General features: G+C 51.4%; 6 protein-coding genes and 1 non-coding gene across 7 annotated transcripts; all 7 read right to left on the bottom strand.

The window, feature by feature from the left end:
- Positions 1 to 2,007: 2,007 nt before the first annotated feature.
- On the bottom strand, positions 2,008 to 3,978 carry LDX57_001818 (uncharacterized protein; the record flags this gene model as incomplete). The annotated part of the gene is made up of 2 exons (XM_046083462.1): positions 2,008 to 3,549; positions 3,826 to 3,978. The coding sequence occupies 2 exons, from the start codon at positions 3,976 to 3,978 to the stop codon at positions 2,008 to 2,010; spliced, it is 1,695 nt and encodes a 564-aa protein (XP_045939419.1).
- A 378-nt stretch (positions 3,979 to 4,356) lies between these two features.
- On the bottom strand, positions 4,357 to 7,003 carry LDX57_001817 (uncharacterized protein). The gene has a single exon (XM_046083461.1). The coding sequence runs from the start codon at positions 6,405 to 6,407 to the stop codon at positions 4,956 to 4,958; it is 1,452 nt and encodes a 483-aa protein (XP_045939418.1). The 5' UTR covers positions 6,408 to 7,003; the 3' UTR covers positions 4,357 to 4,955.
- Positions 6,957 to 7,822, bottom strand: LDX57_001816 (uncharacterized protein; the record flags this gene model as incomplete). Its single annotated transcript, XM_046083460.1, has 2 exons — positions 6,957 to 7,447; positions 7,639 to 7,822. The coding sequence occupies 2 exons, from the start codon at positions 7,820 to 7,822 to the stop codon at positions 6,957 to 6,959; spliced, it is 675 nt and encodes a 224-aa protein (XP_045939417.1).
- A 282-nt stretch (positions 7,823 to 8,104) lies between these two features.
- On the bottom strand, positions 8,105 to 13,853 carry LTE1 (mitotic regulator LTE1; the record flags this gene model as incomplete). Its single annotated transcript, XM_046083459.1, has 3 exons — positions 8,105 to 8,884; positions 8,967 to 13,333; positions 13,480 to 13,853. The coding sequence occupies 3 exons, from the start codon at positions 13,851 to 13,853 to the stop codon at positions 8,637 to 8,639; spliced, it is 4,989 nt and encodes a 1,662-aa protein (XP_045939416.1). The 3' UTR covers positions 8,105 to 8,636.
- A 2,943-nt stretch (positions 13,854 to 16,796) lies between these two features.
- On the bottom strand, positions 16,797 to 19,264 carry LDX57_001814 (M13 family metallopeptidase; the record flags this gene model as incomplete). The annotated part of the gene is made up of 5 exons (XM_046083458.1): positions 16,797 to 16,874; positions 16,940 to 17,340; positions 17,413 to 18,511; positions 18,563 to 19,068; positions 19,144 to 19,264. 5 exons carry the CDS (start codon positions 19,262 to 19,264, stop codon positions 16,797 to 16,799), a joined length of 2,205 nt encoding a protein of 734 aa, XP_045939415.1.
- Positions 19,265 to 23,173: 3,909 nt separating this feature from the next.
- Positions 23,174 to 23,298, bottom strand: LDX57_001813. The gene has a single exon. It is a non-coding gene; the product is annotated as a tRNA-Tyr (tRNA).
- A 288-nt stretch (positions 23,299 to 23,586) lies between these two features.
- Positions 23,587 to 23,979, bottom strand: LDX57_001812 (uncharacterized protein; the record flags this gene model as incomplete). The annotated part of the gene is made up of 1 exon (XM_046083457.1): positions 23,587 to 23,979. One exon carries the CDS (start codon positions 23,977 to 23,979, stop codon positions 23,587 to 23,589), a length of 393 nt encoding a protein of 130 aa, XP_045939414.1.
- Between the last annotated feature and the right edge of the window lie 1,639 nt (positions 23,980 to 25,618).

The following is a 25,618-nucleotide window of genomic DNA, read 5'->3' as shown; positions in this document are numbered from 1 at the left end:
GACTATTACTTAATATCTGATTGATTACCACCATCGTTTATCTTTTTTTACGGCTGTCACATCACGAACCCATTATTCCGGCCGGTCGCTTCGCATCTATCTCAATTGAGTCAGTCTATAATACAAGCATTGAAGAGTGGTCATCCCCGGGTTGACTGCCTTCGATGGAAGAAAGACGAAAGACAAAGACAAACAAGCGAAGGCGACTACTTATATCGGCCCTAATCTTCCTATACCAACTAACTACTAATACCATCGTCGCGGATATCATCTATCTTTCCCCTATTTCTTTTTTGTTGATACGACACTAATATCCACTCTATACTTGCATTCATGTTCGAGTCCATACAATTGACCTTGAAGCACTGGTCTAACTGTCGCCTATCGTTATCGGTACCATACCTACCATAATTATTCATATATCATCATGTCATACATAATCCTTGATCTGATCTGACCCAACCGTCATGACGATGTGATGGCGGTCGGTCTTTCCTCCCTTCGTGCAAACCAGCACACATATCATTTCCTATCACCATCATCATCATCTAAGATCCTCTCTTTCCCTTTCTTACTTGTATCCCCTCACCTTCAGTCACTATCATTGTCTATCTATCGATCTCCTATCTCTTTATGTTTACATTGTCCTCTCTCTCCCTCTCTCTCTCTTATCGTTTTCTTTGTTTTTCCGTTTCCCGTTTTTTTGTCCTATACCATATTGTCTACAATCAATCATCATACCTCATTTCCTTCCCTTCCTTAACCCCGTTTATTTCTTTCCAGGGTCCATTCCATCACACAAGAAACCCACAAAATCCAAAATCAGTGAAAAAGAGCCAACCCTCCCCCTCGCGGAACTGAAGCAAACTAGATACCCCCCTTTTTTTCCTTCGTTACTTGTTTGGTTGAAATACTTGGTACTTCCTTGTCAGGTCGCTGTCCTTGGTCTTGTTCTATGGTTCATTATTTTATTTATTTATTTATTTATTCTCTTGTTTGTGAGTTGTGGGTGGATGGATGTACCTGTCTATCTATCTATCTATCTGTCTGTTTGTCTAGATATCTACGTATAGTATACATCGATTGATTGATTGGATTTACAATTTTCTTTGCTTGTGTTGTTTGGATTTTCCTTCTGACGCTGTCTTATATATATCCACTGTTGTTAGGTTCGTGGAGATGAGTAGGTGTGCATAGGGTAGTCTAGCATCTAATGCTCCATCAGGCTAGGTGGTTGACACGGCTCTACACAAAACAGACAAAAGCACTACAGATAAAACTCCTACCAGTCAAGACATCCCAATCCTCAAAAATAGAGACTACGGAAAGAAGGTAGAAAAGATGGAAAGAAAGAATCGAATGAATGACGAAGAAAAAAAGAAAATCAAATTGGTATTGATCTATATACGACCAAACCAAGACTGAAAACCATGACCGCAACCATGCCAATGCCAATGCTATCGGTTGAACGCACCGAATAAAAATGACCCGTCCAATTATAAAAAATATATCAACCTGGAACGCCTCGCCAGCAAAACAACTTTTCTCTCGCTAAATTCTTCCTTGTGAGCTTTCCTCTCCAAGGCGTAGCCCCTCCGCCCGGCATCAGACCTTGATAAGGAAGTCCAGCTACCATACCAGATGAGGAACTGGAAAGGATACATGTATAGACAATGAAGGGGTAAGTACGGAGGTAAATATGATGGGGGAAAAATAACAGTAGAAGGATAGAGGGGAACCGGAAGGGGAGAGTCTGTGTGTAGCCAGTACAAGACAGGCAAAGTCAGTAAATCAGTTGGGTTCGGATCGAGCCATTGTAACTGGCAGATTTGAATGTACAGTGATCCATGGATAGAAGAACATCCAGTTGGTGTAGATGGGTAAACATGACGGACAGATTGAAGATGTCCGTCAGATATGGTTAATACCAGACCGTTCACACGACTCTGGCACAGAGACTGGCATGTACTGTTAGTCTGAATGCTGGCATCAACTCGTGCCATCGAGCTACTGCCCTCGCGGGGATGCATCAGAACGCATCAACCGGCGAGAAGACCCCGTCCGAGGGGAATGACCAGGACTACTATCTGCGTCAGAATCAGGAGGCGCCGTACCGGCACTAGAAGCGTAAGGGCCTTGAGACGCCCGGTGGGAATAGTTGACGTGGCTCTCGGATCGAGACGGATACTCGCTGCGGTCCTGGTCCTCTGTGCGACTGTAACCCCTCTCCGAGCCGGTTTCCTCCGCCGATGTCCTCGTTCGTATCGTAGGCCGCGTCACGCTGGCTCGCCTACTAGCCGACTCGGGACCTTGGTGATCGGTCATGCGGATATCGTACCCGTTCGACGCATCGCTCCGTTTACGAGTATGCGAGGACTGCTCTGCCGGCCGCGCAGTCATGGGAGACCCTGAGCGGGAATTCTGAGAAGAACCAGGAAGATTGTCCGACGGACGCGAGGACGGTAGTGGAGCTTGTTGGTGAGGCCCCGGCGCCTTTCTTTTGCGACCCGGCGAGCTCTGATAATCGGTTCGACGGGGTAGAGGAGCCTGCGAGGTTCCGGGGGATTCCTGTCGGTTTCTACCCGACGGGGTATTCGGATGCGATTGCGCCGGAGGAACCCAGTGGTGGAAATACAGAGACGGCGGGGACGGGCGCGGTTGGGAATCGGCTTTCCCGGCTGCAGGTTGTGACAGCGGCACCGACGAGCCCGGGGCATAATGTACATTGCTCAGGTTGATTGCAGGTTGTTGATGGGAGCTCTGCGACTCGCCGGGATGGTGCCGGGGCATACTCGGAGCGGCACGGGGGTCTGAGGACCTGCCTAACGACGGCGGCGTGGACGAGGGGGTCGAGGCATGCAACGGTTGCGAGAGAAGCACTCCGGGTCCAGCCACCGGCTGTTGTGTCGAGGCCACGTACGGATGGGAGGACGAAGCCGAAGAAGGGATGGAACGAGAGTCTCGACGGACATGAGGCGCCCGCCGTTGTGACGACGAATGCGACGGGCCGGGCATCGAGGGAGCTGCCGGCGGTCCCCGCGGCGGAGGGATAGCGGATGGCGTCATGTACTGCTGGGTCACCTCCAGTACGGATTGGGGCACGCCGCCTTGACTGATGCCGGCGAAGATGAGCGGGATCATATGCGGCGGGACGCCGGCATGCAAAGAATCCCGCAACATACTCTGTTCGATCCGGCGCTGCTCCAGGCGCAAGGTTTCCTGACGGGTCTTCTCCTCTTCCTGCTTCCGGCGGTCCTCCTCGGCCTTGGCTTCGAGCCAAGAGTAATAGGAGGCGTCCGAATCCTGCCGTTGAGGGGGCGCAGGGGGCGGGAGGGGTGGTTGATGTTGTTGATTCATAGGGTTCGCGGCGGCGAAGGCGACGTCGGGCGGCGGCAGGGTCAAGGCAGAGGGCGGCGGCAATCCTCTCCGCGAGGACTCCATGCTCTGTATCTGGGGTTCCGAGACCGCCGGGGGCGGAGAGGACCGTGGGGCGGCAGGAATGGATTGGCGAACGATGGCGTAGTCATGGGGAGGCCCTTTCACTCCGTTCTGGGAGGAGGGTTTAAGGGTAAGCAGCATCCTCGATAGGGAGCGGGCAGCTTGGGAGGAAAGAAAGGCCCAGGGACGGAAGGGAAGGGGGGAGGGGGGGGAAAAGAACGAAAGGGGAAAGCAGAAAAGGGAAAAGGGAAAAGAAAAAGAAAAAAAGGTGTACGGTGAACGGTGGGGACTCAATTCCAGATAGGGCTGTTCGACAGATAGGCAGAAAGATATTGAAGACACGCGGGGAAAGGAAAACAAAGACGGCGGGATGCGTCGATGTCCCACCATTTCCGCCGGAAGAAAAGAGTCAATGCATGTCGGGAGGGAGGGGTAATTGATGAAGATGATGATGATGACGATGACAATCAAAAGAAGAAGAAGGGCAAAAGACGAGAGAGGGAGGATGAGAGAGGAGAGAGAAAGGAAGGAGCGAAGCATACAAAAAAAGACCCCGGATCGCCCGATGAGGGAACCGCCCAATGAGGAAAAGCCAGCTTACCCGAAGTGGCCAGCTCCGTTGGCGCTAACCCGTTCGGGAAGTAGGCCTGACTGCCTCAGGTTCCGCCTGTGCCTGAGTGCCTGGAGTCCTGGGTGCCTGGGAATGGATGCCTTATCGAAGGAATTGAGAACACGCCGTCCTCCTTCTCTGCGCCGATGCGATATTCCGGAGAATCCGATGTCTTGCAACCAAGAATGCAAAATAGAAGGAAAGAAAGTCGAGTGGATCGGCGGGCTTGGCGACGGCCACTAGAGCATCCTTGCGTACTCGACAGCCCTGCTGCGTGCTGACGACCTGCCCGTAAGGCTAGTAGTGCGACAAAGTCTTGGAAGTCGACCTTCTTCTTTTCTTTTTCCCACTTCCTCCGAACGGCTCGGTCCGGTTCACCACGTCGAGAGAAAATTTACAGACGTATAGAATCCGAATCAGACTCACAGACAGACTCAAGTGGTTCGGCAGGCACTCCCGCCTTATATATGAACAATTGAACCTCCCACGAACTCGACAGACCAACCGACCCACGGGAACCAATAAGGCCCCAAAACAAGGCTTGAAATTAAAATGAATCCAAGACGAAATGTCGATGCCTGGCTCTCTGCTTCCCCTTTTCGGCCTGGTTTGGACCGTTTGGAGCCACTTTGCTGGACGCCAAACGAGGCGGTTTCATCTTGATCTCGTCTGACGCCGGATCTGGTAATTCCAATGAACATCGCCATCTGCTGGAGATTGCCTCCTTTCTCTTTTATCTACATTGTGTACTCCCACTACTCCGTACTATGAACTGGCCAAAAATCCTATATACTCGAATTGAAAAAGAATCATCCGACTGAACGGGGGGTATATCACACAACCAGTCATCCTCGCCTTGCCCGCTTCTCTCCTTCTCCACCTCGTTCTTCCTTGTCTAATTTATTTTCTAACTATCGCGATCAAATCGACTCAACACCTCCGGTGGCACCGTCGGAATATACTTGCGCGCTCGTTCACGATTCGTCCCGCCCCATCCCGCCCCGTAGCTGATCAACATGTCCGTGCTGGTAGGTAACGAGAAGGGCAGCGTCAACGACGGATCCAAAAAGATGCCGTTGGCTCCGTTGCGATCGTCCATGCGCGACGCGTTGGTCGATGACGGCGAGGCCATCGACGTCGACGTTCGTCCCGACCGCTCGGGGGTGCCCGGCGCCTCCGATGTTCGCGGCGTCGCCTGGTCGGCGCGAGGCGTCCCGGGGCGCTCGTCGGCGGAGGCGGATCCAGCCGCCGGCGTGCTGTGCGCTTGCTGCATCTTGGCCGACTCCCGGTGCAGCAGGTCCGGGTCGCGTTGCAACTCGATCAAGAACTTCATCGCCGGTTTGGTCAGTCCCTTCTCCCCCACCTCCGGCCGATACGACTTGACCGCGTGAAGCAGCTGCGCCGGCGTCAGTTGTTGCAGTTGAAGCAACGTGGTCACCAGCGACTCGAAGTCGTCCCCAAGCGACGAGAAGCATTGCAGCCACTGGAGAAGTTGAATAACAGGTGCCATGTGTCGGCGCGCCGCTTCCATGGTGCTTTCGCCCGTGCAGCTGGTTGACCCGTTCTCGTAGTGCTCCGGCTGCCGGTTGTTGTTGCGAGCCCAGTCCTCCAGGGTCGACACGTTCATGCGGATCTGCATCGCCTTGGTGCGCGCCAGATATCGCTTGGTGGTCATGATGCGATTGAAGATTTCGGCTCCCAGCCAGTAGAGGAGCTGCGAGATGATCTGCGTAGTGATGACGGAGTGGACGTCGTAGAGGTCAAGGACAAAGAGGGTCGACGACAGTAGGGAGGTGATATTGCGCGGCGAGATCTGCGCTCGCCGGCGGGGAGAGGGCGGTCGAAAGCGCTTCTCCGCGGGTTCGGGGGCTTTGGCTTTGGATTTCGAGCGGAAGAGTTTCCACTCGTTCTGGAAGTGGACGTCTTCCAATCCCGGGATCGTCTCGTGGTCCAGCATCGCGTGGTCCAACACTTTGTTCATGCGGCGCTCCGCGTCGCGGATGATCAGGATGAAGATCTCGTTGACCAGTTCGGCCAGATGTAGCTGAAACTCCACAGTAGACTCTACCAGGCCGCCGTCCTTCTTTAAGTAATGTAGCAGGAGAGTGGCGTTGGACATCCAGAATGCCAGGATAGTCATATCCCATTGATGGCGTTCGACCACGTCGTTGATCTTGTCCGTCGCCGACACCAGAAGCTGGGCCAGCAATTCGGGGCTGGCATGGTAGTGCGCATACCGCGCGCTGAGGAAAAGTAGGTTGGCGGGCACGGGCTTTTGCGAGGGGGAGCGTTGCGGAGTCATGTTGGTGATGATTATGTCCAGAATCCGTTCCAACTCGTGGTCCTGGAAGACAAACATCTGATCATTCAGACATCGGTCCCAAACAAACTCCTGCTGTTCTTCTTCGAGGTCCTCTTCTTCAAATGACTACCAGCCCAGGAACGGTCAGCACTGCATAGAACAGATATGTATCAAGAATCCAGACACGTACGTCGAATTTCTCATCGAGCCCCAGGCTCGACAAGTCAACTTCCAGGTTGATCGCACTCTCCTCCATCATCATGCGCCGCTTCATCTCATTCTCAGCAAACTCCTCCTCGAAGCGACCATGAGCAAACCCGGAGTCGTAGAAGTCGTCCTCGATCGCGCTCGGCCCGAAGTTGTACCCATTCTCATGCAGATATTCCGAGATCTCGCTGCCCGGCTGCGCGAAGTCGAACGCCGTGCCACCCGACGAGGACTTGATATCTGGCGACGCTCCGTGATCCAGAAGAATTTTCGCGATCGTTTTATGCCGGTTCGTCATCGCCCACATCAGAGCGCTCCACTGATTGCGATCCTGCTGGTCGACCTTAGCACCTGCATCGAGCAGTGCCGAGACCACGTCTTGGTGTCCCTGAATCTCAGTCAGCCCACCACATAAAACCGAGAAAAGAGACCGGGGAAAACACGCACAAAACAACTCGCATAAATCAACGGCACGGTACCCTCCTCATCCGGCATGTTCACATCGATATAATCCTTTGCCTTGCCCTGCACCAGCTTATGCACGCGATCCACATCGCCATTGCTCGCCGCCATATTAAGCCCCCGCTGCAGGATCTGCCTCTTCTCGGAATCGGTCAGTTTCTCGTCGCTCGCGATGGCGTCCTCGTCCGCACCCAGCGAGTCCACCTCCCGATGGGCCGCCTGGGCCGCCAGCATCTCCATCAACCGGGCATCGCTGTCCTCGAGACGAGCTGTGGATGTCGACTCGTTGTCGTCGTCCGCGGCGGAGGCCAGTCCGCGCCCGTACTGCGCTTGGAGGCTGTGTTCGTCATCGTGCGAGTGGTCGTCTAGCGCGAGGCTGAAGCTTAACGGTTTCGCTGCCACGGGGGTCGTCAGGAATTGGGATTGGCCTGTATGCGTGGAAATGACGCGGGCGGGGTCGGAGTTAGCCAGCGATCCAGCGGTTCTTTTTCTGTGCTTTCCTTCACACGCAAGATCGAGATCACCAGACATAAAATATCTCAGATAGCCGAGTAATCCCGCAACCGCAAGGGTACAATAGTGGGGGAGGGGAGAGGAGGGGAGGGAGGGGAATGCGAACCTTGCCAGGCATCATACATCTCGGTCTCTTGGGGAACGATATGGACCGAGCGACGGTCATCCAACGATTTCGGTAGATCGGCCGGGAGACCTTTAGGGGGGTGAGAATCGACCAGATCCGGATCACTGCCATTGCGACCGTCGAGGTCGTCGGAGGAGCCGCGGGGAGAAGCGGTCGCCTCCATTGTTTTCGGGGTTGGAATTAGGCGGGGAATGTCAGGAAGTCGTAGGAAAGGGAGGAAGGTCGGACGGCTAACTCCATGGAGGAAGAGAGACCGTCTTTACGATAAGATTTCGAAGAAATACCGCCTCTTTCCTTTGTCCGGAGAAAGGAGGTGTGGTGGGTGTGAGGGGAGAAGTAAGATGAAGGAAAGTGAAGGCGGGAGAGAGATTGACGTTCCGACAAGACTGACTACGTAGTTCAAGAGTGCCGGTTGATGCAGCTTTCTTGTAAATCCCAAACAGCCCCTGGCTCCACTTCTGCCCGTTGGGCACTGGAAGGAATAATAGCATAATAATTACAAAGGGCAAGGAGAAGCAGAGAAGATTCTACTGTAGAACCAATGTTTGTACCCTGACTGAGTATACTTAGTAGACTGAAGTATGAAGTCATTCCTCCCAATCAAATGGCAACGCTACCACCGGATGAAGATTCCAAATGCCCAAGAAAAAAGAAACAAAACTCGCCTTCCAAATGCTAATTCCAAAGCCAAATCCAAAAATGAAACAAACAACGCAGATGCAAATGCTAAGTTTAATATACAACAAATATATCATCATAGTCACGACGTAATCATCTCGTCCACGATGTCCATCACGTCGAACATGAAACGCTCAGGATATCACCCAGGGGTATTATGATGTATTAGAAATCAGACAAGAATCACCCAACTCCGATGTTGCAAAACGGTTTCTTCCCTTTCCTCATTTACTTTTCTTCTTCTTTTTTTTTCGAGAATGCTGTAAGTTTGTAATCTCTTCGTTGCCGTAGTACTTCCACTAGGCAAGTTGTTTACTGCGGGTTTGGATCTCTTCCTCCGAGAGCGAGGCGATCCAAAGACACCGTTCGATGATTCCCTGTACCGGCTCGAATTTATATTTCGTACTCGCATCGATCAATCGCAACAGGTTCTTCACGATCTTGGCCGTCGTGCGATACCGCTCGAAGTTGATCAGCGGTTCCCCGTCCCGGGTCGCCACTTGGGCGGGCTTCTGTGCATTGTAGGTAAGATCATGGACATACAGACCTGTTCACCGAGTTAGATTTCCGTTTCATTTCCAATTTCAAGTCTTCCTCTGCAAAGTGCAAAAGAGAGGGAAACAACCTACCAACAAACGGAATGCAGCCCTCCTGGGCATTCGCGGTCTCCATCTCCACGCGAAGATCGTGGAAATTGCGAACCGGCTGGATGAGCAATTCCATGTCCTTCAGAAGCCGTCGGTCCGCAGGTGGGACGCACGCCCACGTGCTCTGAAGTCGGGAGCAGTCGGTTGACGACAGCGCGATGGCGATCTGAAGCATGGTCGCATAGTTACACATGCGACGGGCATGTGCAGCGGTATGGATGAACTTGACCATGGTGCGCGCCCGCTCGTGGATGTCGCGCGTCAGGATGATCTCGGACAGAACCCATTTCACCATGAGGTTGAATCGTCCCACCACCATGTCAATGCCGCGACGCTCCTCTTCCAAAAGGAATTGCACCCAGCTGACGGTGGCAGGGGAGCCGCTGCTCCATTTCATGTCGACCAGGTCCCTCCAGTCCACTTCGCTAAGGGCAGCCATCTCCAACAATGTCAGCTGCTGCGCAAGAATCTGGGATTCGCAAGACAGCACGAATGGCACATGATCCGGGCCCGAAGGAGCTTTCTGAGGCTCTTGATGCTGGCGATCCTTTTCGGATCGGGAAAGGACATCGCCCGAAGCCTGCTGCATTGCGATGGTGCGTGCGTGAGCCTGCTCAGCATTCCTATTCCTCGGCGACGGGTCCGGAGTCAAGGGCTGCGACTGGTAGAGAACCGGATTGAGGGGCGTTGCGCAAGATTCTACCGATCGAGGGTGTTGTATTGTCATGGGGGGAGACGGTGGGTGCGCCAGAGGGTGAGGTGGGATTCCCAGTGAAGACCTGCCCAGGCTCCGCGTATCGAAAGACAAACGATGCTGCTCCATCGCCTCCTGGGATTCAATGAGATCCACCGAGATCTCGGACGAGAGGCCTGAACGCCGGGCCGAGCGGGTTCTCAAGGGCCTAGGAACGGACACTGGAAGCGTCGATCCGCGAGGAATGCGCTTGATGCTGTCCGTTTCCTTCACTATGTCAATAGAAGGGTGCGATGATTCCACGTCGGAAACGTCCCGACGAGAAGCGTCATTCGGATGCAGTCGAGGGGGTACGACGGGATGAGACGTCGTGCGGTGCATCGCGGGCGTTTTCATGGACTCGTCACTAAGCCCTCGCTCAAGAAGAGGGATGGAGCTGAACGAGTCCTCCGATTCGGCGATGGAGTCGGAATAAGGTCTGCGCGGCACCAGTCGACTGCGGACTTGAGAGTAGGTCAGCTGGTCCCCAGCAGCGCTTTGATGTCTCTGATGATGACCTTGATAGAACAACTCTCGCTCACGGGCGCTGCCAGGCGTCTGAGCAGCCTGTTCGTGGAAGGGACCGGTGGGTGTCTCGGGGACGTCCCACTTGCCCTCGAGCTTCAAGAGTGTGGACTCGATACCCCCATCGTCATCATCAGGAATTTGAGCAAAGCGTGCAATCGCCGCCTCAAACGAGCCCCGCATGTTCTGTGATGAGTGTGTCTGAATCAGCGATAGTCGCGGGTTAGGCGGCACAAGACTAGTCTGGGGCCTGGACGCGTTATCCCTGAAGCGAGTAGCCGTACTCTCCGCAATAGAACTGCCGTCAGTGGTATCATATACATATGACACCGAACTTGTGCGTTTGGGAAGGACCGGGTCGTTGCGCATTTGACGCAAATCACCCCCCGGCCTCCTGCGAAGCATCGGGCCGGCATTTCTCTCCATGTTCTCCTGGGACTGTCGATCAGCATCCGACTCCTTGCCTGCGAGTCCAAAATGCTTCGAGATCCCACTCTGGAAAGATGCATATTTCCGAAGACGAAGCGACGGCGACGTCCCTTTCCAGGACCCCGAGCCACGCTCCACAGAGGTTGATCGCCGTATGGCGGAAAGCCTGGGCGGGCGCAGGAATTGCGAGCTTCGGCGCTCCGATTTCGATTCGCCGTCATCGTAGAAGATGGGCAGTGAATATCCGTTTGCCGCTACAGTTGACCTTTGACTCACGGAGCGAAACGAGGAGGCTCGGGGCGTTATGAGAGAGTTTTCGGCGTCGAGGAATCGAGGGGAATGTTCTAGTGCCATGGAGGGGCCCGGGATTGCACCGGACATCATAGGATTTCCCATACCAGTGTCATCCACAATGACGATCGATTGACTCCCTCCGGTAAACTGACTTTTCGTTCGTACCCGGTCGAGCACGGTATTGTGAAGATTGGAAGTCGCTGACTGGTTAGATCCCCGCTGACTGTGTTTCCCCTGCGGCGCAGCACCTATCTGGAACGATTCACCCTCTCTGGGCTGGGCCGGGTCAGAGGCAGCATTGTGGTACAGGCGGAAAGACATGTCACAAAGAATGTCGATTCTGGCCGGTTTCTTAGCAGCCGCCGTCGCCTTTCTATCCCGATAAGCATCCGACCCAAACGCAACGTTAGTAGGCAGAGCAGATGTCTTCCCTCGCGATGATGGACCGAATTGTCCGCCAGGGTGGCGCGAAGAGACACTGTGGCCCCCATGCCTGCCGTTGAGTGCTCGGCGTATTGACCCAATGATAGTTTTGACGCCTGAGCTCGACGATGGCGGTTTCGAGGCCATGTCGGAATTACTTCGTTGGCCCATCCCGGGCATTCCGGTGGGAGAAGGCAACGGAGGCGAAGGTGGTGCCAGCATTGTCATATACGACTCTGCAGGAGCGAATAGCTCGCCACGGATGAGGCCTCCAAGATTCAATGCTGCCTGGGTTGGAAAAGTCCCCTGATTATCAATTTTAAGGAGTGGGAGGGGCGCTCGGCCGTCCCGGACCGAGTCAGAAAAGCTGCCACTGCGTTTGTGGGCATGGGTATGGAAGGGGAATCGTCGAGAGATGACTGGCGACGAGGCCGGCGCATCAAGGGAAGGACACAGTTGGTGCGCGGGAATCAGAGGCACCGGATGAGGGGCCTTGGTACCGGAATAGGGCATGGAAAGGCGTTTGGGGGATTTGGGACGTAACGAGCATGATGTTGGCTGCACACTGGGGTCACTTTCTGCTGATACCGGCATACTCTTTGCCGTGGCTGCAGAATTTGTGCGATCATGGTGGGTTATATGAGGGCGTTTTCCGCGCTCACGCTCGCTCACCTGGCTGCTGGTGGTCCGGACGATGTTCAATTGGTTCTCGTCGGGATTACTGAGCTCGGGCTGGTTATCACCACCAGGCTCGATGATGTGGTCCGGGCTTTGATAGGCAATATGTTGATCGGAAAATTCCCAATAAGTGGAACATTTGCCATACCAGCAGCGCTTCAGATCGATGAGGATCTTCAGGTCACTCATGCCGCCCCCATCTCGGGCCTTGACGTTATCGTACAGAGTGTTGATAGTGTCGCAGAACCGGACACGGAGGTCATAGTCAGGGATAAAATCATCAACAAAGTAATTTAAGATCCAGTGCCGGAGAGCTGCAAACGTGCGAATGCGGATAATCCGCCCGTCATCTTGTAGACGGTTGATCGCCCACTGCAGTCGTGCCAGTAAGAGAGCAAGGAGGCTGCCGGTAGAGAGGTAAGAGCGAAAAGTGAGGAAGAAATCCGAGACAAGTTCGTAGTCCATGAAGGATTCGGACGATATTTGCGCAACGATGCGCGCCGGCGTGGCCGCACTGATGTCCTTACTGCCCGGCACATAACGCACAACCGATTCATCATCCATCTCGGCCACCAAGGTTTCGAAGATAGTCGGCTCGATAGGCTCCTTGAGATCGTAAAATACCGGATTCCCCGCCGTGGACGAACGTTGAGTAAGCTCGATGGCAGCTGCGCCGGAGAACATCGACGCAGCAAAAGAAGGCCGGGCTGGATCAGAGTACACATCCAGCATCGGAGCAGCGTCCCAGTTGTCCCTCAGGAATCGCGAGGCCCGAAAATTGTCCGACGTGGACGTTCGCGAGTAAATTGAACTTTGCAACGGCGTGGTCCCAACATTTAGTCGCGGCATATCCATGCGATAACGGGGTATCGGGGTCTCCAGAGCCGGGCGTAACGATCCATCTGTAGACTTGGGCCGGTCATCTGGCCGGTCAACGAAAAGGTGAAATTCGCCGTATTGCCCTACCCGCGAGGCGGACCGCTGGTCTGAAATGGTCGAGAAGGAGTGTGCTCTCTGACGGGGCCGAGGCCGCGAGTTATGATATCCCGAGCGCGACGACTCTGTATGAACCGATTCGCCGTCCTCGCAACTTTCTTCCGGTATAAGCTCCGGGCGTAGCTCGGACAGTTGAGAATTCGACCATCGCGAAGGATCGCTCTCAGCGTGGCTGCGGTGTGCGTAGGGGTGAAGGTGTTCCTCTCCGGATTGGTTGACCGGGGCCAAAGGTGGAGGACAAGACTCCTGGCGCGACGGATTTCGAATCGGCCTGCGAGGTGATAGGACCGGTTAGCCTTTCTCTTTTTCTTTTTTTTTCTTCTCCCTGTCCACGGCCACACAGCCTGTGATACCCACGTTTATCCCCCTCTTCAGTAGAACAAAGAGCGATGATAAGAAAGGGAAAGGTAACCCTACCTCAGAAATATCTTGCCGTTCTGTCCAACATTGCCCACGGTAAAATGGTTGGGTTCCCGCGCACCTGCAAGCGTATCACGCGTGGGAGGGAAAGCATCGAGGCGCTTAGAGGACCGCTTCCGAAGTAACTCATGGCTGTCCTTGACCCGTAGGAACGAAGTGGCCATTCTTTCCTTCGCCGTTCTAAAACCCGTGCTCGTTTTCTCACCCATGTTCCTCCCTTGTGCTACCGTATGCGCGCGACGTAGATGGGACGTCGCATATTGAATCTCGGTGGTATTCGGGACATTCGCGTTGGAGTGTCGTTCAAATCCTGGTTGTGTTTGGGTTGGCGTCCTAGGCAAGTCGCTGGCGGCCGGCGAGGACGATTCCATGGCGCCAGATCAATGGTAAAAAGATAGTAAAACAAAAAAGAAAGGAAGAGAGGAAGAAGGAAGAAGACAAAGAAAAGATCACACCAAGCCTCCCTTGTTCTCCTATGATTGCTGTTTATTTCTTCCTTTTCCCCCCACACGACGCGGAGAAACCAAGAAGTTCTTCAGTGGGCAATCAAAAAGCCCTTCTCCTTCACCCGAATACCGAGAAGGAGATCAAGAGGAAGAGGGATGCAGGGGCAGCCCAGGCTGGGATCGCAGTCCGTGCTTGCGACACGACATGACCAGACCCGGCGCGAGGATGGTTAGGAAGCGTGAGAACGACGAAGATCCGGCATGAGACGGATAATCGGTATACTCCGGAGACGACGACGAAGCGTTGGAGATCGGGGAATAACCAGGGAGAATGGATCAATGGATCGTAGGGATAAGATCAAAAAAAAAAAAAAAAACGTCCCGATGAAGCGAGTGATGGGAACGACGGCGATCAATGACGACGATAAACGATAATCATAACAATGGCATAATAATAATAAACATCATATCAGAAAAATGATAATAATCGGGATCCAACAGCTAAATAAGAATCATAACAACAGGGCGAGTGGAGGCCTCGCGTGGTGGAGAGTAACAAAAAAAGAGCAGCGAGTGAGACGCGCAGGTCGAGAGGCTGCTAGAGGAATTAGTTTGGTTTTAGTGCTAGCAGGAACCGGGCTAGTCAGAATTGGAGCATTAAATGAAATTAAATGGACGTGGAGCCCGACGAGAAAAGGCGGTTCCAGCAGGGCGGAACCAGCAAACGCAGGAGAACAAAGACGGTGATTTGATTATTTGATTGCTGGTACGGAGAGTGGTGAGTCTTTCCATGGAAAGCCGGTTTGACACTTTTGACATCCAGACAGACTCTGTATACTCCGGACTTCAGACCTCCTCAGAAAGAGTCGGTCAGCTGCAAGCATCATATACCGTACACCGTAGAGTAATCAACCAGATCTACAGCTCCAGATCGTGGACCTCCTCCGTTCAGCACGACGCTAGTGTGAGGGGGAACGATGCATCTTCCCTTTGGCGGCAATCAGACCATATCATTAGCATCGAGTCTCGAGTCTAGCAGTCTAGCTCCCCTCTGTTGCTAGTACGAGAATTCACAATAATTTGAAAATAAAAACGAAAAAGGCCCCCTTTTTATCTCTCCCTTCAGCCTCATCCACTATCCTGTTAGAACTTAGCAGTCAGCCCTGACTTCCCAGGACTCCAGGAGTCTACTCTCTCCTCCGTACTCGTACTACTAGATACTAATAATAAATCCTTCGCACCGCAAAGGATGGAGGATTCAGTCTGGGCATCGACCCGATCGACCAGGTCGCGTCCACTAGATCTTACGGAGTACACTCGACAGCTAAGTGATGACACCATCCGACCTGCAGGCGCTGCAGCTGGCACACCGTATAATTATATCAAGTGTCAACTCTCACCATCCTTGAAGAATAGAGAGGGGGGGATCTCCATTCCATTATTAACAGTATCCAGATTTTTGCCCGGTTCGGGAGGGTCCCTGAGTTCTTCAGCAGAGCAGGCAGTTGGGCAAGAAAAAGAAAAGTGGATCGACTTGAAATTTAGAAAGTGAAGAAAAAAGGACGAAGATACATCAACTGATCGACTCCCTATGCCTCCTAAGGAGGTCCTCCGTTTAAACCGTCCCTTTTCAGAGCATCACGATCTTCCACCCTGAAACCAAGGGAGTCCCAGAAAAGGGGGAGAAAGGGAAAGGGAGAGGCGGGAAAAGTCAAAAGATCAAAAAGGGGCCTGATGATTGGGAGTTCCCAAGTAGACTCCAAAAAACCGTCGGGAACCGTTAAATGCCAGGGAAAAGGATAAACCCTCAACATTTCCTTTGCGATGAACCATGACCCTCATCTTTGTCCAGGCTGGGCAATCCTCCGGGCTGATCCTTTCCTGCGCTTTCCCAGGGGCCGCGACTCGTCGTTGGCCAGCGACCGTTGAAGCGGGTCTGGTTCATTTTCTCTTTCTGTCTCTCTGTCTTTTAAGGCCGATCGTTCTAATCTGGTGAGGGCTATTACTATTAGTATTCCTCCGTACACTAACTTACCATATAAGAGTTATAAAAGTGAATCCTACTATTAGATTGGACAAAGGCCAAAGAAAAAGTCTCCATCTGCTGAAATTAGGGCTTGCCGCTACCTGCCGCAACCCACCTGCTTACCTCTCTGGGTCTCTCAAGTCTCTGCCCATGACTCTCTCTCTCTCTCTCTCTCTCTCTCTCTACCTCTGAGTAGAAGTACAGAAATGTGCATGGTTCTGGCCGAGAAACAGGGCCATTGGGCAACAATCCTGGCATCGCGGCAACATTCCGATCTTCCGTCCCGTGCTCTGATCCAGTCTTCCATTGACTATTGGCTGCCCTCCCAAAGCAGGGGGGGGGGCAACGAGAATGTTATACATCAATAATGATTAAGTAAATGGCCCGTTTGTCTTGCTTGGCTTGATACGGTGTACACCGTAGGACTGTACACGGTGTAGGTAAGTCGGTAGGTAGAAACTGGGTACTTGATACATCCGAAATGTCCACATTCTGTCCGCTGGGTGGATGCTTTGTGGTCGATGTTTGATCCAGGTCATCTATAGATTTATTCCGCAGAATATGATTCCTTAGAGTTACAGTGCTCTGTACTACGCTATTGCATTGCCTAAATTTATGCCACTGCGGATGCAAGTCCCTACTGTACCACAACATCTACATCTTACACCGTACGATAAGCAAAAGGGAAATAAAATCCAGTGTCCATTGATTGAATGATGCCACGCGGATACTCCGGTCAACTCCTCAGAGGGACAATATCGTAAGATTCCAATGCGGGATTAGCATATCAACGCCATGAAATTAAACTAGTCGTAGAAATTAGAGTGCTGCCTCGTGGCCCGCTACCAGAGCTTGCACACGGGCTCCTTATCTTTGCACTTGAATGCTTCCTTGAACTCCAGGGAGTTTGCCATTGTTCCCTACAACAGATGTCATTAGCCATAGTTTTTTTCTCGCGGATGGTACAACGGATGGAGACACTCACAATAATGCGGGCGGGTTTAGGAGCATGCGGATCGTTATAGATGGCCTCCCGTGCGGCTTCCAACGTAGTCTTGCTACACCACCAGTTGGCATATGAGATGAAGAACAGCTGCTCCTTGCTAAAGTCGGATAGACCTGGCAGGTTAGGGTCGGGGGATTTCTCGTCCCGCTTCTTCCACGAATGGTAGGATGCTGAGAGGCCCCCGGCGTCGGCAATGTTCTCCCCAAGGGTTAGGCGCCCATTGACATGCAGAGGCTCGGAGTCCTCTCCGGGAACCGTGAAGTTGGAATACTGGTCGACGAAGCACTGGGCCCGTTTCTCAAACCCTTCCACGGTCTTATCGTCCCACCAATCCGTGTAATTGCCGTTCTCATCGTAGTGTCGGCCGGACGAGTCAAATGCTGCAAAATAAAGTCAACAAGAGTTCCATATCTCCAAAAAAACAAGGCCATCCGGGAGAACAAATCGCTTACCGTGTGAGAGTTCATGCCCACTGACCGCCCCGAACGCTCCATACGCCAGGTATAGGGGAGCAGCAGGACCGTAAAAGGCCGGGGGCTGCATGATCCCCGCAGGGAAAACGATCTCGTTCCCAGGAGGATTGTAGTATGCATTGACCGTCGGTGCCGTCATGCCCCATTCATTGCGATCCGTTGGCTTTCCCAATTTGGACCATTGCTGCTGGAGTTCGAACTTCGCCACGGCCAAAGAGTTTTCAAACAGGGTTTCGTTGGATACTTTGAGATCCGCATAGTACTTTTCCACATCTGCCGGATCCATGACATTGGGGCTCTTGGTCGGATAACCAATCTTCTGGACAATGTTTCCCACCTTCTGGATGCCCAATTTCCTCACTTCGGGAGACATCCATTCCGTCTGGTGCAGCGTAAAAGTGAAGCGCTCTTTGATGTCGGATACGATCTGGTCACCGAGATTCTTTGACTCTTCCGAAAAGGCGCTGAGGACGTAGAATCGGCTGAGTATCCAGCCCAGGTCTTCGTCCAGGACTTCGATGCACTTGCGCCATCGATCTTGGGTGGCCTGTGGGTTTTTGCCGGCAAGCTTGTTGTTCAGCTCTCGCAGGGGCTTGATCTTTGGGTCCTCGATGTCGTCTGCGTATGCTTGGATAAGCTTCCATTTGAAGAAGAGCTGAACGGTCTCCCTGGGGGTGTCGCTCAGAATCTTCGACAATGACTTCATATATGAAGGAGATCCCACGATCAACCGGTCAGTCTTGAAGTCCGAAGGCGCCAGATTAGAGATGATGTCCGAGAATGATATTTGCGGCAGAAGAGACTGCGTGTCCTTGATGCTCAGCGGGTTGTAGTATTTCGTCACATCTTCTTGAGATGCCGTGTCCGGGGTGGCGTCGGCCAACTGTTTCTCGAGTCCCACGACATCGCTCAGGCCATGAGCGGATTCACCACCGACGAGGTCGGCAAGGACCTTCTCTACCACTTGGGTGTACTCGGCCACAAGCTTGGTGTTGTTGTAGTACTCTCTAGCCGGAAGTCCGATCTCGAGAAGCGGGTTGACAAAGATAGCGATGGAGTCCGGATCACGGTCGTCAGGCTATAGCTAATTAGCACCTAGTCCTTCGAGTCAAGGGCGTTTGCTGAATACCGTAATAAGCGGTGACACCAAGGCTTCGACACCAGACCCAATGAGATACAGAAAAGCGTCCGTGATATTTACATCAGAGCCTTTAGATGTCGATGCTAGGGAATAGACATTGTCCAATCCCGACAGCAGGTCCTGCAACGGCTTCACGCCACGCTTGTTGACTGTCGATTCATCCATGCATGCACCGTAGGCCGCCTTCAATTTGTCAAAGTTCTTAGCATCGGCCGGGTCCGAAGCCTCGGGTGACTCTAGAATATGACGAAGCTGTGACTGAGCCGTTTCACTCATATAAGTCCCAGCAAAGATAGACCCTTGGTCCGGACGCATGTCATGTCTCTTCCGCCAGCCTCCACAGACATATTGATCGAAGTCGGTGCAGGGATCGATTTTCGCATGGTTCGGGTCCAAGTTGTAGAGGATTTCAGAGGCCGCGTGCACACATTCGGGGGTTTCGCAGACTTTAGCTGCCACTGGACTGGGGGCGATTTGATCGGCTGGGTTTTCCGCTATATGCACGCGATGCCAGGTTAGTTGATGAAAGTGGGTGAACGGAGCGACCGAGGGAAGCAGTGAAGTCATACCGGGCAAGCTGGACCAGAGATAGTAGGAGACTGAGAGGAAAGAGATGATGGCAAATGGATGCAGCATAATGAGCCGCTTCACACCAAGCCCTGTGAAAGGAGATGGTTTGTCAGAGCTCATGGTTCATGTCGAGCGGTGTCGGTGACATCTAGTTAACTACCCAATTAATATGACATGGCTGACGAAGGGGCGAGGAAGCTTAGATAAGCCCGGGGTAAACAAGCGTTAGACAGGCGCTAAATCCGAGGCGCTAATTGGACGTTCTAGGCCTTAGCGGTGCCTGAGCCATGGATGACGATTTACCAGAAGTTCCATTCAACTCTCCGCATGGTTGAGGTTGCTCTGTCGGTAAGAGTGACCTTCCTGCGTTCTAGATAGTGTATACATAGCACGTCCTCTACCGTGGTTAGCAGCTCTTTACAAGCATCTGTTCACACCAATTAGAGCTATCGCTGACACGGCAGGGTTCCAGCTAAGCTCTAACCAAATGTTGAATAATGGGGTATTCTTTGTGCTCACTTGGTGGCGTCGACTGTCCAGGACTATATTCTCTATTGATCACTGTACAGGGGCTTATAGAACAGAACAGAACCCGTGCCACCCACCCTAAGAAAAAGCTTTGTGGCATGTTTCTTTCTCATAAGCTTTCGTTTATAAACGCCTCAAGATCTTCAATAAAGCTTATCAGGTGTTACGAGGAGGTTTTTATGCTTTTCTAGCATACCATGTGATAACAACCGGAAACGGACTCCGGACTCCGACATTCATTTCAGAATATGGTCAAACCAGTCCTCATATAAGTCCTGGTAGCTATTGGCTGAACAGCAGGCTGGTCGTTTTCTCAGCTAAAAGAGAAGGGTGAAGAAAACAGGACCATAGGATAGTTGTCAGCTGCGAGGACTTACAGTAGGTGGCTAAATATAAGGTACTTTTAATGTAGTACAGAATTTCCTGCAGGTCTCGGTTGTTGGCCGGTTGCAGCAACAATGGCGTCTAGCTCCCTGCTGTATCACCTAACTGCCGAGACATAGACTGGGGTTTGATTGTCTTTAACGTAGGAGACTGCTAGCTGTTACTTGTAGAAATTTGAGGCCTCTTCCACTACTTCGACCTCATAACAGACTTTCGTGCACGTTGCCTGTGCCCTGCTTGAGAATTGGAGATGACTTGAACAGCACAGCATGAGAGGTGATGATGAGGTAGATGCGCTCTCCTAGATCAGCATATCGGCAGCTTTGGATCCGGTTCAGAGCAGCATGGAGAAGGTCACAACAAGCCAGTTTCAAATTATGAATTGGATAAGACCTTGATGACATCCATCGGGTTACTATGCAATGGCAATCCGTGGTTGTAGCTAATGATCAAAATCTCATCATTTCATCTAGATCAAAAAAAGACGTACATCTAGTTAATCTTCCCTCATAAGCATGCGTTGGACGAGCGCAATTTCGTGACATACGGTAGTCTTCAACCGTCATGTACATGCTTAAGCTACCCTACAGGGTTGAAATAATGATATCTATTCTGCCACCCTTCAAACAGCATCTTATAGCAACCACCTCGCCTCTTTTTACGTCTCCGATAGAGATTTCATCCAACAGAATAACCGCCTACAAATAAACTCTAGGGTATACGAAAAGCTTTTGTATAACATCTTACCATGACCAACTGTCTCTTGGAGGTTCAATATTAATGCACATTGAATTATACTGGGTGTCGGTAATGGGCTATCCTCGCTTCTGTGGCTAACATTCAGTAATGCCTATATTACGGGATATGAAGACCTATGATCTGCACACAGGTATACGTAGATTTATGAGGGCGGCTCGAGATTTCATCAAGTCGAATATCTTTTCCTTGTAATTGCCGACACCAGTTGTCCACACAAAGGTAGGTAGTGATGTAGTTACGCTGCACGGTATTCATGGTTCATTGCGCGTGTTCCATATGAGTTACTCGTCAAAAAAAATGAGCCATAAACAACAATCAATCCCACTATTGTTTGGCGCGTGACCATCAGCAATAGTAGCACAACCATCCTCATTCTAACGAGTAAAGTCATACTGAGTAGTACCCTTCGGAAGACCTACTCAAACAGGCCAAAAAAGCCGAAATCTCCTGGCATGATATTCGGTGTGGCACCCGCGAGGTTGACATACACAGATCCCATGATTCGGCAAGACCTGATGCAGAAAAACGCATCTCATCGGAGCTCATACCCCCTAGCAGAACCGGATCTCGCATGGTAGGTCGGAAGCGTATCCGGCAGCGTACAGGACGAAGAACAAAAATAGCAATTCCGCATTATGCCGGATGCCGACCGTATGTCGATCAGCCCAGCATGACAGTGACACCTCAAAGCAATGGATATCAGGTGATGATCATGATAAATACCACGGAGCCACTAGTGGTGCTGTTTCCTGTTCGGTCAGCTCTCGATGCCCAAAACGGGTTGTATGTCCGGGATATTGGCGGTTACATGATGACGTTATGGATTTCAAGTTTCAGGGGAGGTCGGGGAGGTCTTGAAGGATTCACTCAACTATCTTCCAGGTATCTGGGCGCCAACGGCTGAGGATTTGAGCCAGGATGACTAGCTTGTCTCCTGTTTCCCCATAGCGGCACACTCGTTCAATCTGTGGGGACTGGGAGCTCTGGCTCTGGTGTCTGAGTTCATGGGATGCAGAAGCTCATTCTGGAGCTTCCGAGCTATAACAGTTCGCAGTATTCATAATTCCATAAGCAATAATGCTAGCTAATACCTAGTCAGGCATCGACCACTAGAGGAGCTGCAACATCGGGGTTAACAGACTAATCACCGGAGTAGATGCATCATCTCCTGCAGAGGGTCTATGCTCGAAAATCTGATTTCTCCGACATGCATGGCATTATTCGTACCGAGTGTTTATAACAGCGGTATTTCACCCTCTTACAGGTACATATTTGGTAATTCCAGATCCGTACCATGCATCGTACGGCGTAGACAGGAAGTAATTATTCCTGTTCTGCTTCTTGTGTGGAGAGTGGAGACTAAGTGGACTTTTTAACTCTTGGTGAAACATGCTAGCTTAAGGATCAACCGTACGGTGCGCTGGAGCTCACAAAACGGGCTCAGGCGGGAAAGCGAAAAAGAGAAACAAAAAAAAAAAAAAAAAAAAAACACGTGGTTATGGACACCCCTCTGTGAACCTGTGCAGACTCCGGAAAAACTCCGTGGGCTGGTTCTTCAGCCTGCGTAGTACAGACATGAGTCAGTCTGGCGCCAACGTCAATTGGTGGCTCTAATTCTATACATCATCCTGGAATATAACCTATTGAGTTGCAAGGATCGCGCCTTCGTATACGGGGTTCGGAGGAGCTGAAAGTGCTCCGTAAACTATAATTGATTGTCCAATATCGGGTCGCAGCAATCTATATAAGGTTTGGTCAGTAATTTATTGATATTAATTTGCCGGGCAATTTGTGGTCATGGGGAAAATGACGAGTACGGCCCTTGCGTGTTGAAATAATAATACTGCTTCGGAGGGGTGGGCCTGATGAATAGAGCGGCCAGAACTTCAGTACACCGGTGTAGAGCACAATTATGATCTGATGAGTTTGGGTTTCAGGCGTTGACTACGTTTAGTGCATAGAGTACGTCCTAGAGTTCATGTCTCGGCCGGCTAACTACAGGCTAGGAAATTTGATTCTGAGCTGCGGAGTATACCGTAGAGTGTGCGTACATAGTGTTCTGGGCCAACGGCATATCACATCGTCAATTGAGTCGGTAGAGGTACAAAAACAAGAATAGAATAGAAAAAAAGAAGGCGTATGAGCCCGACCGGATTTGAACCGATAACCTTTCGATCTGGAGTCGCTGTTTGAATTGTTAGATGAATGCTGATGAGATGGAGATATTAAAGTGGAACTTACAACGCGCTACCGTTGCGCCACAGGCCCTGGTTGAAAAAACGGGCCAGATTATTGATAAGTGAGCCGGGAAGATTCTATACCCGAAAAGCAAAGTGAAAAAGCAAAAAAATATAGGCGTGAGCCCGACCGGATTTGAACCGATAACCTTTCGATCTGGAGTCGCTATTGGAATTGTTAGAATATGATGTTTGAGATGATCTCATTGGTTTACTTACAACGCGCTACCGTTGCGCCACAGGCCCATTGGATGATCTTCTGTCGAGAATCTAGGTGCTATAACCAATTGCACATACTGTTAGGCTACTTTTAATGCTGCCTCGGAGTTTATTTTCGATTAATAAATGAAATTGTTTTTATAGCATTTATGGAGCATCGGGCACACAAAATAGTCAAGGTGTTCATTACTGGCAGCTTACCCCAATTCAAGACATACTATCTCCCCTCGACCGACTTTTCGTTTTCTAACACATTCTAGGCCGGACTATTTTCATATTGATTTATGTAGGACACCCAAAGAGAGCATGTATGATTTATCGACCCTCTTGCTTACTCAGGACACGAGCCTTTTGGGCCTGGTACCGTGCGTCTTTTCCATTGACGAGTTCCATCGCCTCTAGGATATCCAGGAGATCAATCACGTAGTCCTGACAATTATAGCCCGTGTATAGGTTGTGAATTGGTGCCTCTGCCGCCGCTTGGTCGATAGCACTGATGCCGGAGAGGGGCACCTCACAAAGAGGAATCAACTCCACGGTGCCGTCGGCCGTTCGAGCATTTTTGAGCTCCCTTTCGAAGCGGAATCTGTTCGTAGAGCCCGCGACTTGCAACACGATCTTTTGCTCGTCTGTGGGCCCTTCGATGAAGAGACCCCAGTGTTTGTATACTCCTCCGCCAGCGACACTAAGCTTGGCAGTCGACGCCATGGTATATCCGTTCTAAGTGATTCGGGTTGGTTTTTTGTCGAGTCCGAGATGTATGGTCTTATTGGGCCAGTTTGAGCGACTTGCTTGGTCTTCAGCAGGTGGGTATTGACTCTCCTTTTATATGTGCTTGTCATGTGATATGGTAACTCTCTATCCTCGGTTTGATGGAGTTTTCCGGTATCAGCCTGTGTTTTTGTCGTCGACTCTGGGTTTATTGTGGTTGCGACATTGTTTGGTGTGCCCGGCTTATTGTTGAGCACTGTGTCATGGAGATTGTGTATGGTTCGGATATCGATTGTTGCCGCTAGAATGTGGCTCGAGAAATGCAGTCTTGCGATTGATAGTAGGATCCGTTTCTGGCTCGTCTGGAGATTGCGCGTGAGGCTTTCTCTCTTGGAGGTACAAACAAAGAGGTAGTGGACGGCCACCTGGGGTAGTTGTGGAGGGGCAGGGCGCTGCGTGGTAAGCACTGACCTCCGAAATTAAAGACCGCGAGCAATCGCAGTCGTGACCCTGTCAGCTGGCCGTCGCCGATGTTGCTTTCAGTCTCGGTGGAAATCCCGTATGTTCAAGTGCAGTGGGAAGGTTGTCATGGTATATTGGAGTATGTGGTTGATGGGGTGGGCGTGAATGCCACACCGAAAGCATACTGCTTACCATGGTAGCGCATGTGAGGAATATATACGATCGGCAAAGCACCTGGTGTCATATGCATAAAATAGCCCGACAACCCAGACAAGAGGGATTAGACATACAGTACACCCATTAGAGACAAAACACGTATTTCAGAGCCACAAAGAAAAATTCCATCAAATGAGTAAGTGAGCATGAGCAAATACGTGGTACCTTAGTCAATTGCCATGACACGAGTATGAGCTCCATGATAAACAGTCTGCCTCATGGATAACAAAATATTGCCAAACCTCCCATCCAATGGGCCTGTGGCGCAACGGTAGCGCGTTGTAAGTTAACCAATGACAACATCAAGTCATCCGAATCATCCACTAACAACACCGACAGCGACTCCAGATCGAAAGGTTATCGGTTCAAATCCGGTCGGGCTCACGCCTTCTTTTTTTCTTTTTCCCTTTTCACATCTTTCTTTGTTAATGACCGCCGCCAACACGACATATACACAGCAAGCTGCTAGGCAGCATTACTTCAGTTCCATTTTACGCATCACGAACCTCGACAACTTGTTCCCCCCCTGGTCTCCAAGTCATGATTACACCGGTGCACGCCTCCATATCTTCGCAGTCCAACACCATCATGCCTCGTACCAACAACCACGCACAGACATACCATTTCCGTTGTCATGTCGGGGCCATCCCCTGATTAGCACTGACTGATCGACAGCACTGTATCACTCTCAGCTACGCAGCCTTGTCTTAGTCGATATTTCGCCGGTGGGTGGTCGGGTCCGCCACTAATAATAGTCATCTCCTGCCTCATTATTAGCTTTCCTCATTTTCTGGACTCTGGACTTATGCAATAGGACCGGTTGGCATATGATCTATCGGACAGGGATGCTTTGCACATACCCAGTACTCCGTACGGCGCAAGTTGTGCATCCTACCAAGGTATGTACCTAGGTATAAGAGTCTGGAACACCTGCCGTGTAATTTATCCTCCATGAATT

The sequence above is a fragment of the Aspergillus melleus genome (assembly GCF_016097325.1).
Source record: "Aspergillus melleus strain CBS 546.65 chromosome Unknown contig1, whole genome shotgun sequence".
Taxonomy (NCBI): Eukaryota; Fungi; Ascomycota; class Eurotiomycetes; order Eurotiales; family Aspergillaceae; genus Aspergillus; species Aspergillus melleus.
Note: the sequence above shows the minus strand (reverse complement) of the source record. Positions and strands in the feature narration are given on the sequence as shown.